The sequence below is a fragment of the Sorex araneus genome, chromosome 2, assembly GCF_027595985.1.
Source record: "Sorex araneus isolate mSorAra2 chromosome 2, mSorAra2.pri, whole genome shotgun sequence".
Classification (NCBI taxonomy): Eukaryota; Metazoa; Chordata; class Mammalia; order Eulipotyphla; family Soricidae; genus Sorex; species Sorex araneus.
The window spans coordinates 130,648,800-130,663,692 of NC_073303.1; the positions used below are offsets into that span (position 1 = coordinate 130,648,800).

The 14,893-nt window shown below is 57.8% G+C and overlaps 2 protein-coding genes across 5 annotated transcripts; one reads left to right on the plus strand and one right to left on the minus strand.

The window, feature by feature from the left end:
• Nucleotides 1–1,121: 1,121 nt before the first annotated feature.
• Nucleotides 1,122–9,940, plus strand: ZNF623 (zinc finger protein 623). 4 transcript variants are annotated; one of them, XM_055125586.1, is made up of 3 exons: nucleotides 1,138–1,276; nucleotides 1,517–1,848; nucleotides 7,104–9,940. In XM_055125586.1, the coding sequence occupies exon 3, from the start codon at nucleotides 7,175–7,177 to the stop codon at nucleotides 8,585–8,587; it is 1,413 nt and encodes a 470-aa protein (XP_054981561.1). In that variant the 5' UTR covers nucleotides 1,138–1,276; nucleotides 1,517–1,848; nucleotides 7,104–7,174; the 3' UTR covers nucleotides 8,588–9,940. The 4 variants fall into 4 exon arrangements, 3 of the variants coding, with proteins under 3 accessions (XP_054981560.1, XP_054981561.1, XP_054981562.1); XM_055125587.1 differs by having other exon boundaries at nucleotides 1,139–1,276; nucleotides 1,599–1,848; XM_055125585.1 differs by lacking the exon at nucleotides 1,517–1,848 and having other exon boundaries at nucleotides 1,122–1,276.
• A 3,601-nt stretch (nucleotides 9,941–13,541) lies between these two features.
• CCDC166 (coiled-coil domain containing 166) lies at nucleotides 13,542–14,869 on the minus strand. The gene is made up of 2 exons (XM_004618700.1): nucleotides 14,468–14,869; nucleotides 13,542–14,384 (listed from the first exon to the last, which is right to left on the minus strand). Exons 1-2 carry the CDS (start codon nucleotides 14,867–14,869, stop codon nucleotides 13,542–13,544), a joined length of 1,245 nt encoding a protein of 414 aa, XP_004618757.1.
• Nucleotides 14,870–14,893: the final 24 nt, after the last annotated feature.

The following is a 14,893-nucleotide window of genomic DNA, read 5'->3' on the forward strand; positions in this document are numbered from 1 at the left end:
CCCCTCACCCAGCTTGCTCCAAGAACCCGCTTAAGTACATCTCTGTGCCTCAGATGCTGCAGAATGGTACCGCGGCCTCCAGTTGCCATGTCACCCACCTGCCCCGCAGATGGCAGCTGGGCTCACAGAGGCTGTGGGTGGGTAAACGGTACTGGAGAGAAGGAGGATTAGCCGGCTCTGGGCCTGGGTCTTCAGGGTGGAGAAATTCTGATGATTATGCAGATGGGGCCAGCTGAAGGTATCTGTGTGGGCGTGTGTGGTGACTTTGTGGGTGCTGTTATATCTGCGGTGTCTTGTGGGTGTCTTTTTGGGTGTCTGTTGTGTCTATGTGGAAGTCTGTGAGATATGTGTACAATGTCTGTGGTGTCTGTGTGATATCTATGTTGAAATCTCTGTTGTGTCTGGTGTCTGTGGTGTCTGTTGTGTTTGTATGTGTCTGTGTGGCCTAAGTATGTGTCTGTGTGGGCATCTGTGTGGTGTCTTTGTGTGTGTCTATGTGCTTTGTGTGGTGTCTGTGTGGGAGTTTGTGTGGTGTCTGGTGTCTTTGTTGGTGTCTGTGGTGTCTATGAAATGTCTGTGTGGGTGTCTGTGTGCATGTCTGTGTCTCTGTGGTGTCTGTGTGGGTGTATGTGATGTCTGTTTGGTGCCTTGTGTTTTGTGGGTGTCTTGGTGGTGTATATGTGTATGTAGTGTCTGTGTAGTGAATGTGTGATGTTTGTGGTGTCTCTGCAGGATCTGTGTGGGCATCTGTGTGGTTGTATGTGTGAGTGTCTGTGGTATCTGTGGTGAATATGTGGGCATTTGCGGTGTCGGGCTGGTGTCCGTGTGGGTTTCTGTGAAGTCTGTATGAGTTCTTGTGGTGCGTGTGGTGTCTGTGTGGTGAGAGGTGGCTATGGCGGATGTGTGGTGTGTACGGTTATTCTGTAGGGCTTATGGTGGGTTTCTGTATGGAGTCTTCCACCGGCCTCACACACCGGCCTCGAGCTCCCAAGGGAGAGCGCCCGGCGGCCCCCGTCCCAGGACTGAGACCCAGCGGTCCCCCCTCACGACCCGCCTCTCCAGACGCCCGACCGCGCCTCCGCCCCGCCCCCGACTTTGCGGCCCGCCGAGAGGCTGCGAGTGCGGCGCGGCTAGAGCGGCCCCGGAAGTCTCCCGGGCGGGGCTCCGGAGACTTCCGGCGGCCGTGCGCGGGCGGCCGAGTGGCTTTGTCGCGTCGTGCTGGGCTGCCGGCGGGCGCCCGCGCAGGTGCGCGCCGTGCCCGGGCCGCCGGCGTCGGGTGAGTGTGGGGGCCGGGCGCTGGCGGCCCGGCGGTGCCCGCGGCCCGGGCGTAGCTGGACGGCGGGGGCGGGGCGCGGGGCGGGGGCGGCGTCTCTCCCGGGGCCCGCGCGGGGGCGAGGGGCGAGGGGCTGCGAGGGGCCGGGCCGGGGGCACGTCCAGGGGCGCCCCGCAGGCCTCGCGCCGCAGCCGCGGCCCCCGCGCCCTCGCCGGCGACGTCGCGCAGCCTCTTCCCACGCAGGAGCCGGGATGCGCGACTAATGGAAGCGTCGGCCCCGCCTTGCTCTCCACGGACACGGAATGTTTGTCCCTATTGAGAATAGGACCTTGTAGCCGGCCCCGATACTAGCGTTGACATGGGCGAGGCGCGGGGGGAGGCGCTGGCTGATGGCGAAGGAGGGCAGGCCGCTGGCATCCCCGGCAGAGGACACGGCAGACGTCACCTCGCGGCACGTGATGGGCGGCTGAGGGAGATGCAGAGGAAGATGGAGCCCCTCATTACTGCATCCGGGGAATGTGGGGAGGTCGGGCGTCGCAGGAGGCTGTCACGGGGCAGCGTCACTTCTTGCTCAGGTGTGTCTTTTTGCTCTTGTCAGGTTGTTCCCGAAGGTGCAGCTCCTGAGACTAATTTCCTCCCTCCCCCTCCCTCCCTTCCTCCCTCCCTCTTTCCTGCCCTCCCTTCTTCCCTTCCATGTGCAGTGACTGGCCATCCTGCCAGCCTGAGGCTCCGACACCCCTTCAACTCCTGCCACCCAGCTGCTCAGGACCACTCCCAGCTCCCTGCCCAGCCCAGCACCCACTTCATTCCTATCTCCAAGAACTACCCGCTCTCCCTCCACCCTGTGTCAATCCATGGGCCGCCTGATCCAGCGTGTTTTCTGTTCTAGCAGAAGGGAGGGTCTACTGATTAGTAGTATGTTGGTGGATTATTTCCTTTTGTTCTTTCCCTCCATATTTTCTCTAAGTGAAAAAGTACCTAATTTTTTCTTGAATGCACAAAAATAAGTGACGCGGAACCAGAAATATTGATTTTTCCCCCCACATGTATATTCAATGCAAAGTGCATTTGTTTCAGGGGCTGCCATGGCAGTGCTAGGAAGCTGCTCCTGGATGGGTGCTTAGGGGACCACGTGGTGCCAAGGATTGACCCCAGGTAGCCCTTTGAGCTCTCTCCCCAGCTCATGGCATTTGGTGTGGAGAGCTCTCCTACACAGTGCAAAGGAGAGCCTGGGGCCCCTTCATCTGATTATTGGCCAGTGGAGCTAGTAGTTCAGTGTGAGACCTGAGGATGCAGCAATGCTCCTGCCCTGGGAGTGTCTGGCTCACCCTGGCGATGCTTGAGGGACCACGTGTGCTGGGATCAACCTAGGGTTTGCCAAGCAGGCACCTTGACCTTTGTACTATTTCTGTGATCCTAGCAGATTTGATTTTTTGATTGATTTTTTTTTTAAACGTTTTGAGGAGTCACAAGCTACAATACTCGGGGCTTTCTTCTACCACTACTCTCAGGGGTCGCTCCTGGCAGTGTTCTGGCAGAACTATGGTACTGGGAGTTGAACCCAGGTCAGCTCTCTGCAAAGCCCTGCCCACTGTACTATCTGGCCCCCAGATTTGAATTTTTAAAACTTTCTCTAAGAGACTTGGGAGATAAAGTGATAGTTTTACATGGTTAGTTGTGCCTGACCGGGTTTGGACCTGGGTACCACATGACTTCCAGGCATCACTGGGTATGTTCCCAGGAGACCTGAGCACCACTGGGGTAGTCCTGGTGGTCTCAGGCCTCACGGGTCCAGCAATGCTGTATTCTTGGACCCTGGGGCATCGCAGGCCTGATCGGCCAAACATAGCCTTGGGGCTCAGAAGATTAGTCAAGTAGCCAAGCACATGGGACTGGAGAGATAGTACAGCGGATAGGGCGTTTGCCTTGCACACGCCGACCCGGGTTTGATCCCTGGCATCCCATAGGGTCCCCCAAGCACCGCCAGGAGTAACTCCTGAGTGCAGAACCAGGAGTAGCCCCTGAGCATCGCTGGGTGTGGTGGCCCAAAAAGAAGAGAAAAAAAAAAGGCTGAGTATATGCCTAGTGTGAGACCTTGAGTCCAGGTCTGAGCACCGCATAGCCCCCAACCACTGCTGCTGGAGGCACCCCCTCTGACTGGCTGGAGTGACCACCTTTTCAGAACAACAGTGACAGCAGCACCAAAAAAGGAGGTAGGAGCTGTTGTCTCAGGTTTGATCCCAGCAGCTCCAAAGGCAGCCCTCCGCACTGATGGACGTGCCCCAACCAAGAACACACTTACTCTGGAGTTAAAGAAGTATGTGGCCAGGGAGGCAGTGCGGCAGGAAAGCTGCTTGCTTGGCTTGAGCTGGCACTGTCAATCCCAGGCACAGCATAGGCTAACCCGAGTCCTGTCGTGAGTGACTCCTGAGTGCAGAGCCCGGAGTAGGCATCCCTGACGAGCCCTCGGGCGGGCCCCAAACACCAAAAGCCCAAACAAATTCGAGAATTATTCCAAGGGCAGCAGGTGGTCTCAGAGAAGCCTTGTAGGATCTGCATGCGCTTTCACATGGACCGGAAGTGGCACTGACAGGAGAGGACTGTAGGACGCACTGGCCCAGACCCTACAACCCGCCCACCCCAAGCCAAGCGGGCCGCCTGTGACCCCATGTTGGCTGGTGTGTGGCAGGCACCTCAGACTTGCACGCTGTCGCTTGGGACCTGGTATGGTTCAGTGTTTGACACCTCTGTGACCAGTTTCAGGCCTGGAACTCTGCTCGTCACGTGCGCAGGCACCTGTTGGGTCCCTTGTGCCCGGATCAGTGTGTGTGTTTCCCTCTCCCAATCTCGTCAGCTGAACCTGGCTCTGGGCACCTGCAGTGTCATTTGTGGATGGTTGTGTGGGTCATCCACAGGTTTCTGTCGCTAGAGGAAGTGGGGACACTGGTGGTCTTCACACTGGTCACTTGTCTCCCATCTGGGCCACCCCCCAGCCAGGTCTAGGCCCTGGGTGGCAAGTGGCTCTCCATGCAGCCCCCAGGAGCAATGGGGTGTCCGGGGGGTGTTCTAGGCATCCATGCAGATAAACCAAGGACCCTGTCTCTGGAGGGAAAAGCAGAGGATTGACCGAAGCAGCAGGGTTTGGGGGTGGGGGGAGCCCCACGCTGAAGAGCATGCAGTGGAGGAGTCACAGTGTGTGGCACACATTCCAGAAGAGAAGGCGTCATGTCAGAGGCAGGTAACTTCACAGCCCAGCACGCACCCGGTGGCTTCCATGACACGTCTGCAGGGGGAGGTACAGTGTGCTTAATGCAGCTGTGGAGCACTGAGACCTGCTCAGCTGGGGGGGGGGGGGCACCTTTTCCTCACTCGAAGGCAGCCAGTGCCTCCCTGGTGCAGAATGAGTCAAGAGCAACTGGCTGGCTATTCATGTGGCCCTTGGAAATGGACTCCACATGAAAGGTGGGGTGGGTGGAGGCCGTGACAATGGAGGTGCTCATGGCCCCTCTTTCTGCCAGTAGTTCCAAGCTGGCCTCACTCCCAGCACATCCCACCTGGCTCACGTAGCTGCCGAGAGACATCCATCCATGATCAAGCCAAGACCAAGCACATGCCCACAGCTCAGGACAGAGGGCGTGTTCGTCTGCTTGGAGGGTGTGGGGCTCGCTCCTGAGGCCACGGAGCAGACTTCTGCCCACAGCCCGACTTGGACACAATGACCACAAGCAGCGGCCTGGCCTCTGGGGCTAGCCTGGGATGCTACCTGGGGGGAAGGACTGGAGAGGGGGCAGGGTGGAGACGGAGATGGCACAGAGGGGCAGGCTTCAAAGGCAGACATGGACAGAACTGGCTGCAGAGCCCCCAGCATGGCCTGTGAGCCTGGGGGACCCAGTCCCAGTGCTGCCACCATAGCCTCTTGCTCTACCGGGTTCTGCCTGTGTCACACATCACTGGTCTGGGCTTCAGGATTGGGCACCTGCCTTGTGCTGAGGGACATGCCTGCTTCCTCCAGAGGACACTGGCCTGGCCTCCTAGAGCCTCCTGTGGAGGGTGCCCTGGTTCCTCAGAGCTTTCTTCCTGCCCCTTGCGGGTCCAGGTCACACTCACTGGAGAGCTTGGTTGCCTCCTGCATGGCAGCCTCCGCATGCAGGTTTGAGCCTTGAGCACCTGGGCACACAGGGTTTGCCCTTTACCTGCCACCCAACTGCATGAATGTGCTAGTATGTGTGGCCAGAGGTCCAGCTTGTGCCATGCTGTGGGGCACTGGGTCTGGCTTTCATCACTCAGGCAAGTGGTACCCATACTATGTCAGAGCCATGCAGGGAGGGACCGCAGCAAACATTCCTGGGCTGTGTTACGTGGGCAGTGTGTGCAGTGCTGTGGGGCCCCAAGAACTCCAAGGTTGTGTCCTGCGTCATAATCTCACTTCCTGAGATTTTGGCATGTTCCACAAGAAGCCGAACTGCAGGGCTGGAATAATAGTACAGAGCGAGGGTGCTTGCCTTGCATGTGACTGACCTGAATTCAATTTCCCGTCACCCTATATGCTGTCCTAAATCCTGCTGGGGATGAGCCCTGACACCAATTGGTGTCCTCCCCTCCCCCAGAAGATGGGCTGTGATGGGGCAGACAGGGACTCATAATGTGGTGAGTGCTGGGAGGCAGCAATTCTGCGAGAGAGCCAGGTCACCAGAGGAGGTTGGCATCTGATGTGTGTCCTACTCTACATTTCAGTCTGGGCTGGAAGTGACACGCCACACAGACGGGCACATCCTGCCACTACACCCGTGACCTGTGGCTCTCAGGGAGGCTGATACATGGAAGGGGACAGTGACAGTTCCTTGCCATGTTGGCAGGGGACCTGAAGTGGCAGCTGGAGGTTGGGAGATGGCTGGGAGCCGTGGGAGCACCTCACAGGATCCGCCTATGCATGGGCTGGTTGGGGGTCAGGAACGAAAGGCGCCAGGGAGCACATGGGCTCCGCGGGTGGAGAAAGCCACCTCTTAGCAGTCCCAAGGAATGCAGCCATGGTCACTCCCCTGGGCACTGTGCTCGTGCTGGCACTATCCTCTGGGGTGGAAGTGGTGTGCAGGAGATGGGTGGTAGGCCAGGTTTGTGCTCTGGAAATGAGGTTCAAGATGGTGGGAAGGGAACAGTAGGGAGGGGGCTGCTGCCTTCTCACATGGGATCAAAGATGTCTGCATCTGTTAATGCAGGGGTGCAGAGTGGGCACAACTGCTGGCAGATGCCTTCACCTCTGCTGTGTGGGGGTGGGGCGGCCAGGGTTGGAAAGGAAGACTGTAGAAAGTGCTGGTATTCCCCGAGCCTGTGTGGAGACTCCGCGAGACTGTGTGGGAGTGTCACCTTCTCCAGGCAGGTGTGTGGAGGGAGGAAGGAACCCAGTCAGCAGGATAGACTCGGTCAGTGCTGGGGGGCCCCAGCTTCAGGCTGGGGAGAAGAGGGCAGTGAGGAAACATCATGAATTCCTTTGCTGTTGTTTGGAGGCACATAGACAGTGCTCATGACTCACTACTGACTCTGTGCTCAGGGAGCACTCCTAGTGGGCTTGGAGGACTCTCTGGGATGCCAGAGATCAAACCCGGGCCTGCCCTGTGCAAGGCCAGTGCCCTCCCCTCTGTGCTTTCACCCAGACCCCTGGAGACATTACGAATTCTAGGCAGGATCCAGTCCTCATCACTGCTGCCCTGCACCCGTTGGTCTGTCCCTGCTTTCTTGGTGTGGGGCCATATGCAGGTCGGTGTGTGCCGGACCGTGTCACGCTCCGACCCATCTGACTATGGGGACAGCTGACACCTTCTGTCCGTTTCAGGTCTGGTGTGGGACCTGGCCTCAGGAAGGAGCCGTGGAACTTGAATTTCTGAGGATGTAAAACGCAAGATCATGTCGGAAATTCTGGCAGTGATGGAGCCCCCTGCCCCCAGGTCTGGGGGGTCCTCTGAACCAGGATCAGGGGGGCAGAGCCTGCCCATTGCCCACCAGGAGATCCACACAGAAGGGATAGCCGAGTCAGGTGGCGAGGCCGGCAGCCTGCTGCACCTACAGAGGCAGGTCCTGATGGGGGAAGTGCAGCCGCAAGAGGCCCACGTGGACCTCCCGTGGGATCCTGACCTTGTGGATGCGCCAGGCTCTCCCCCGGGGGAGAAGGCTGGCCCAGCCAATCCTGATCCTGATCCCGAGGATGGCTTCAATCACATCCCCCCCCTTGCTGAGTCCCCGAGGACCCATCGCAGAGAGAGGCTGTACGTGTGCAATGCGAATATGAGAGATTTCCTGCACTACGCGGAGCTGGCGGAGCAGCAGAGGGTGCACGCCGGAGAGAAGGCCTTCAGCCACAGCTCCGACCTACTCCGCCACATGCGGGAGCGGCCCTTTGAGTGCCGGGAGTGCGGGAAGGGCTTCAGCCAAAGCTCCCTGCTCATCCGCCACCAGCGCATCCACACAGGGGAGCGGCCCTATGAGTGCAGCGAGTGCGGCAAGGCCTTCATCCGGAGTTCCAGCCTCATCCGCCACTACCAGGTACACACGCAGGTGAAGCAGTACGAGTGCCAAGAGTGCGGCAAGGGCTTCCGCCACCGCTCCGACCTTACGGAGCACCAGCGCATCCACACGGGTGAGCGGCCCTTTGAGTGCAGCGAGTGCGGCAAGGCCTTCATCCGGAGCTCCAAGCTGATCCAGCACCAGCGGGTGCACACCGGGGAGAGACCCTATGTGTGTGGTGAGTGTGGGAAGTGCTTCAGCCAGACGTCCAACTTCACCCAGCACCAGAGAATCCACACCGGCGAGAAGCTGTACACCTGCAGCGAGTGCGGGAAAGCCTTCTTCCTGAGCTCCTACCTGATCCGCCACCAGAAGATCCACACCGGGGAGCGGGTGTATGAGTGTAAGGAGTGCGGGAAGGCCTTCCTCCAGAAGGCCCATCTCACTGAGCACCAGAAGATCCACTCCGGGGACAGGCCCTTCGAGTGCAAGGACTGCGGGAAGGGCTTCATCCAGAGCTCCAAGCTGCTGCTGCACCAGGTGGTCCACACTGGGGAGAAGCCCTATGTGTGCAGCCACTGCAGCAAGGGCTTCATCCAGCGGTCCAACTTCCTGCAGCACCAGAAAGTCCACGCCGAGGAGCAGCTCTATGAGCGCGGCCAGTGCGGGAATAATTTCAACCCTATTCCACACTTGAAAAGCACCGAAGGTGTTCAGGAAGAGGGGCTTGCCCTGAACAAGTCCTTTGCGCACTTGGGCGAGAAGTCTGGAGGCCAGGGCGACCCCGACTTGCCTGGGAACAGTCCCCAGCTCTGAGAACCCTTTGAAAACCACTGGCTTCAGGCTATGTGCCAGGGCCTCCTTCCCCTGCAGGCCGTGAGCCCTCCAGCCACTCTGGGGACCACAGTGAAGGAACTGGGCAGGAACCTGGCCTGGAGAAAAGGTTCTAGATTGCACAGTTATGAGTCTCACCTCTTTAAAGCTAGAGCACTCTTTCTAATCCTGGTTGACCTAAAAGAGTCCATGATAACAACTATTCTACAGAAAGGCAAGTTGGAGAAAGATCCTTGCTTGGTTCAAACCACCAGTGGGTTTCCTGCTGTCCTAAGGGAGAAGCGCCCCCTTCCTGCAGCTGAAGACCTTCTGCTTCCAGTGCTGCCTCCCTGCACTCAGTTCCCTGTTACAGCTGCTTGGTGCCAAGTGTCCCCTCACATGTCTCTGCTGCTTCCTGTCCTTCCTCATCCTGATGTGAGGGATCCCTCCTCTCCCCTGTGGGAATCCTCAGCGCCTGTCTCAGCTGCCCCCGCTCCCTTGTGACACTGTTCTTTCCTGAGGACAGTGACTTTCTGGGGGAGGGGTGTGTTTCATCTGTCACTTTAGACAGTAAAGAGACAGGGATCTGGACTTTCTCCTTCCTGAGCTGCTGCTTCTGCTTACTCCTTCCTGAGCTGCTGCTTTGTTTCAGATGCGCCCGTGCTGGATGGTCTCATCTGCACATCCAGGCAGCCGACAGTGTAGGTCACTGTGGCCCAGCGCAGCACTGTTAGTGCGGCCTCTGAATCTGCTCACCCAAACAGCACCCAGCACACCACACTCAATTGTGTTTACCTGTGAAGACTTTTTGTTTGGCTCTTTTGTTTCAATTCTTCTGGAAACTCGAGCCTCCAGAGGTCAGATACTTCCAAGGGAGTGAGAGCTTCACTCTGCTGGTGACTACAGCCTGTGTCTCAAAGAGCCTGGCCTGGCTGCAGGCAGGGTAGACAGGTTCGTTCTACCATCACATGGATATCTGGTTTCCACACAGTGACTCTCCACAGTGCACAGAGGTTTGACAGATCCGTGCCCCCAAGAATTCACCTCATGGGGAAAAGGCCACTTGCAGTCCCAGATATTTGTTCTTTCCCGTTAACACCTCCTACACCCAGGTGACCACTTTCTGTCACTGGAGAACACACACATCCAGCGCTCCCTGTTCAGAAGGGGGCTGGTACAGTGCACGCTCCGGCCCCCTCCCCGCCGTGGCCAGGCTGTCTGCTGTGTACCCCGGGAGCTCCTCTTCTGCCGACTACTGTGGCGTGTAAGTGTGAAACCTGTCCCTTGTCTGCTGATGGAAATATGGCTCCCAGCTTTGACTCTTAGTAATAAAATGATTCTGAGCATTTATGTAAAGGCGTTTGTTTGAAGGTGCCTCTTTTATTTCTCTTGGGTGAACCCTAGGAATTGAGTTGCTGGGTTACCATGTGTAAAAACACAAAAGAGAAAAGGGCCAATGAGGCTCTATCTCTCCCGCTGCCCGAGTTCAGTAGTCTCACGCCGCTTCCCCACCCCGGGGGAGGTTGATGGCGATGATGAGGCAGGCAAAGGAAGGAAGAAGGCCAAACTGGTTGCTCGATCAGTTTATTTCGTTCTCTCTCTCTGCTTCTCTCCCTGTTCTCGATCTCTCTCTGGATCTTCCTCTATCCCCCTTTCTTCCTGGCTCACTCTCACTTCTTTCACCTTGTGCTCTGCTTATGTGTGTGCCACTGTGCTCTCTTCTGTCTGTCTCTCTGTGTTTGTCTCTCTGTGTCTGTCTCTCTGTCTTCTTCTTCTGCCCCTTCTGTCTGTCTCCCCTCAGTGCCCCACAGTCTTAGTTTATATAGCAAATTATATAGGGTGGTGACACAAAGGTGGTTTGAACATTAACAAATCAACGAAGAAGGGTAAAGAAGAAGGGTAGAACCATTTCTCGAGGAGATTAACAAAATCTCATCTAAGGAAATCTCATCTAAGAAGATCCACTCAAGGGTGGGGGTCCAAACAAGGGTGTGTCAGGGTGTGAGTTAATAATCTACTTAAATAGTTATAGTAAATCTACTTTTAATATTTCTAGCAATGTCATTCTGTATGAGCACAGTAAGAGATATAACCTTAAAGTTTGGTTCTTCCTGAGGACATTCACTATATAATTCAGACCACAGTCCTCAGGCCAGGTTAGTCTTCCTAACCCCAGCAGGATCCTAATCTCATCGGTTACTTTTGGATCATGACAGCATTGTCCATGATCATGCCCTCAACTTATAGTTGAGTATTGTGGCTCTTTGGCCTGGCCCATTTCGATGCTAGGGTAGCTCACAGCTTGCTCTGGGTCTATTCCATCCCTCGTCGGGACCCTGCTTTTGGGGTGCTAGGAATTAAGGACAACTGAGTCAAGAAAGCAGATGCCCAGGAGTAAATATTATTGGAGTCAATCAGCTCCCAAGTTACAAAACATATTATTAACTGTCTTCCTGTGTCCATACAGAAAGGCTTTAAGGTAAACTGCAAAAGACACAATACAAATTCAGAGTCCTTAAGAAGAATCTGATCTTACAATATAAAAGAATCTGATTAGAGAAAAGGTGGTTAACTGGTTGGGAAGGAGGGTGCAGAGAAGAGTTTAGAGATAAAGGAATGGGAGTGTCTCCAGAGCACTTAACCTAAACTTGTGGCAAGGGAGGAGGGACAAACCAATGTTATCCTACATTACCAGATAAGTGCAATTTGTTTGTTACAGGGGCAAAGCCAGAACACCAAGGCCAGCACCTCACTCACTGTCCTGTCTCTCTGTACCACTGTCAGGGCAGTGTCAGTGAGTTCCCCCTTGAGGTGGCACCATTGTGCACAGGACACAAGAGTGGGTGCTCCCCTGGGCCATCCTTGCCAGCACTTGACGTTGCTCTCGCAGAGCTGGGCCCTTCCTGTGAGTTTAAGGACACCTTTTGCTTTAAGTTAGTATTTCTCTCTTTTCTTTGCCACACCCAGGAGTGCTCAGGGGTCATTCCTGGCTCTGCACTTAGGAGGCACTGCTGGCGTGCTCAGGAGACTATATGGGATCAAACCAAGGTCAGCTGCATACAAAGCAAACACTATCACTTTGGCCCCTAAGTTAGTGTTTCTGAAGCACATCCATGGACCTTTGTCACACACAGGTGTAGGAATATTGAAGGCCACTGGTCCATCACTTTGGTCCAAATGGCTGTTGGAGACAGTATGCAGGCAAGCACCTGATGCAGGTATAAACAGCTTGAGGAAGGCTGGTGTGGAGTATGTGCTGCATGTGCATTGCCTGTATTTCTAAGTAGTATGCTTCCTGTTCTGCTGAAACTGATAGAGAACTGCAGCTCCATGCTAAGAAAAATCACAGCAGGATTTTATTTTTAAAGAAGTGGACATGGGGCCAGAACAATAGTTTAGTAGGGTGGGTGCCTTGCACACAGCTGATCTTAGAGTCCGATAAAAAGACAAAATGGGTGACATGAGTCATTTCCCAGTTCTTCAGACTTCACGTTGGGGCCCCAAGCAGAGCCCCAAGCAGATGCCTCTCAACCCTCAGAGGAGTGGGCACTTGGATGCAGATTACAGAATCAGCGGTGCCCGGCCCACCTTGGGCAGGACTGCACGGGGCAGGGCAGCAGCTGCCGCTGGTGGAACTGGGCCCCGTCTGTCATCACTACGCCTCACAGCTCACATCTGCCTCTGAGGCTCCTGTACACACAGCCTGCCCTCAGCCTGGCCAGTTGCCACCGTGGCTGCAGGGAAGAGGTTGGCTGGGAAGTTGGGCCTGGGACCCATCTTCCAACCTGGCCCAGGAAAACCTGACTGCCGCTACCCACAGTAGCACCCATGGGGCCTGTCTTGGGACCACCAAGGAGGTGAACAGAGCCAGAGCTCCGGGAACCAGAGGGACCCTGTGACATCGACCAACACAGGGTGTCTGTCTCCCGAGATGGGTGTGACTGCATGGGGACCCTGGTCATACTGACAGGCATGCTCACCTTCCTCACCAAGTGCTGGCCTTCAAGAGAGCTATCCCTGCCCCCTGGCCTGGCCAGACCCTAGGACAGTAGGCTGTATGAGCCCAACTCTCCAGGGATCCCAGGATTATCCTGGCAGCATACCCTGGGCCTGGCTCTGGGCCGGGCCAAATCACCTCCTCACTGGAGCACTCACCTGCCCTCGCAGGGAACTCCCTCTGCCCCGTGGAGCTACAGGAAGCTGAAAGGGCAGCAGCTCCTGGGGGCTCAGTGCCAGATGTAGCTAGCTGCTCTGCTTCTCATCCTCTGGGCTAGCCTGAGTCAGGGTGTACCTGGGGCTGTGATGGTTATTTCCACCGCACCCCATGAGTGGTTCCTTTGGACAGGACTGCAGAGCAGTCATCCAGGGGCAAAGAGAAGGCATTTACCAGCAGGAGGGCAGGTTGGGTGCTCATCTGTGTCGGCAGGTAGCAGGTAGCAAGTGCTGGGGGCAGATGATGCAGGCAGGGGGCGCCCAAACCAGCCAAGAGCAGACTGGGGAGGAAAGTCTGCCAGCCACCCACAGCATTGGCACTGTGGAACAGGACCCCTGGCAGAGCCCATGCCCCCCGCCAGCCAGCAGCACTGCCCCTGCTGGCACTCCCAGCCACCACCCTGAGCCAGCACCTCCCTGAGCTCCCTAGCACTGGGAGTCCCTTTCCAGCCTTCCACCATTGGTCTCTGCCTGCCATGTCAGCTGTCACCAGACTGTCAGGCTCCTGAGCTTCCTGCAGGCCCCTGGTGTGGTGGGATGCAGCATCCAGCAGACCCTGCCGTAGGACCTAGTGGGCATCAGCCTGGAAATGGACATAAGGATGAGCAGCTCTGCACAGGTCAGGGCAGCCGGGCAGAGAAGCAAGTAGTGCTGGGCAGAAGCCGAAGGAGTGTTGCTTTATTAACAATCCCCTGCCCCCAGCCCTGCCCCGGTTCCCCCACAGTGCCCCTGCCCACATGCTTGCTCAGTATTGCTTGCTGCCTTCCTTGACAAGGGTCCCTTCGGCTTTGGCAGAGGGGAGAGTATTGTGAGAAGGCCTCAGGGAGACCTGGGAACTCAGGTGGGGGCGCGGGGGGGAGGTGCCCTGGGAGCTGCTGGCCAAGGACAGGGCCCGGGAGCTGGGCTGGGACCCAGGCAGAGACATGATGTGGGATTCGGGATGGGATTGGGTCAAGGACAGGCCCTGTGAGTCTGCCTTGGACGAGAACAGTGACAGGGCCCTTGAGCCCGCCCTGGAGGCCTTCTGCATGGACGACTGGGACAAGCAAGGGGGCAGTTCAGTCCGGGTGTGGGATGGGGCGGAAACCGGGATCCGCCGGGAGGTGGAAAGAGTTGAGGAGGTGGATACCACGGGCGTCGGATGCTTGTCCAATACGCTGGGGCGGAGGGTGAAGGGTGGCCGCTGCCACAGTGGCGGGCCCCCGGGCTCCCGGCGCAGCCAGTCATGCACCCGCGCCAGGTGCCGCACGTCCTCGTGCTCCTGCCGCAGCTGCTGGCGCTGTTGCAGCAGCTGGCGCCGCATGTCGTGCAGCACCTGGGCCCGGCTAAGCAGCCGCAGCAGCTCCAGCCGCAGGCGCCGATTATCCACCCGGATGGCCTGCGTGTGCGCTAGCAGCGCACGCGTCGCCTCCCGCTCGGCGCGCCGCCCCAGGGACTGCACACGCTGGCGCGCCTCACGCTCAAAGGCCAGCCGGTCGTCCTGGAAGCGCCGCTTCACGCGGTGCAGCAGCTGCGTGTGCTCCACGCGCTTGTGCAGCAGCTCGCGCTCCAGCGCCCGGATCCGGGCCAGCTGCTCCAGCTGCAGCTCCTGCGGCGGAGACGCGGGTCAGCGCGGGCCGGCGCTCGGCCGCCCCGCCCAGTCCCGCGCCCGCCCCGGGCCTGGGCACCCGCCTTGTAGGGCTGCAGCTCCTGCACCTGCTGTGCCAGGAGCGCCGCGCGCGCCTCCGTCTCCTGCAGCTGCGCGCGCACGCAGTCCTCGCGGCCGTGGTAGAGCTGCTCGAGCTCCGCCCGCTGCAACTGCATCTGCGTGAGGTCCACACGGTTCTGCTCGTCCAGCCCCACGATGGCGTTGGCGCAGCGCTGCGCGCGCATGCTCACAAAACTGGCGTAGAGACGGTTTTCCTCGCGTAGGCGCAGCGCCTCGCGGTCCAGGAAGGCGTTTTCCTGCAGCACCCGGTCCACGCGCTGCTCGCAGGCGCCCAGCAGCTCCGACAGCAGCACGTACTCGCGCTGCAGATACTGCACGCGCTCAGGCAGCGGCCGCACTGCCGGCGGGCGCTTCTTGGGCGCCATGGCCCCGGGCTCGGCCCTCTTGGC

What these genes read in the sequence shown, in the direction of transcription:
- CCDC166 (XM_004618700.1), bottom strand. Translation starts at nt 14,869, where the DNA reads ATGGCGCCCAAGAAGCGCCCGCCGGCAGTGCGGCCGCTGCCTGAGCGC. An exon ending in AGGAGCTGCAGCCCTACAAG is followed by an intron (nt 14,385 to 14,467) that starts GCGGGTGCCCAG and finishes TCTCCGCCGCAG; the next exon opens with GAGCTGCAGCTGGAGCAGCT.
- ZNF623 (XM_055125585.1), top strand. Translation starts at nt 7,175, where the DNA reads ATGTCGGAAATTCTGGCAGTGATGGAGCCCCCTGCCCCCAGGTCTGGG.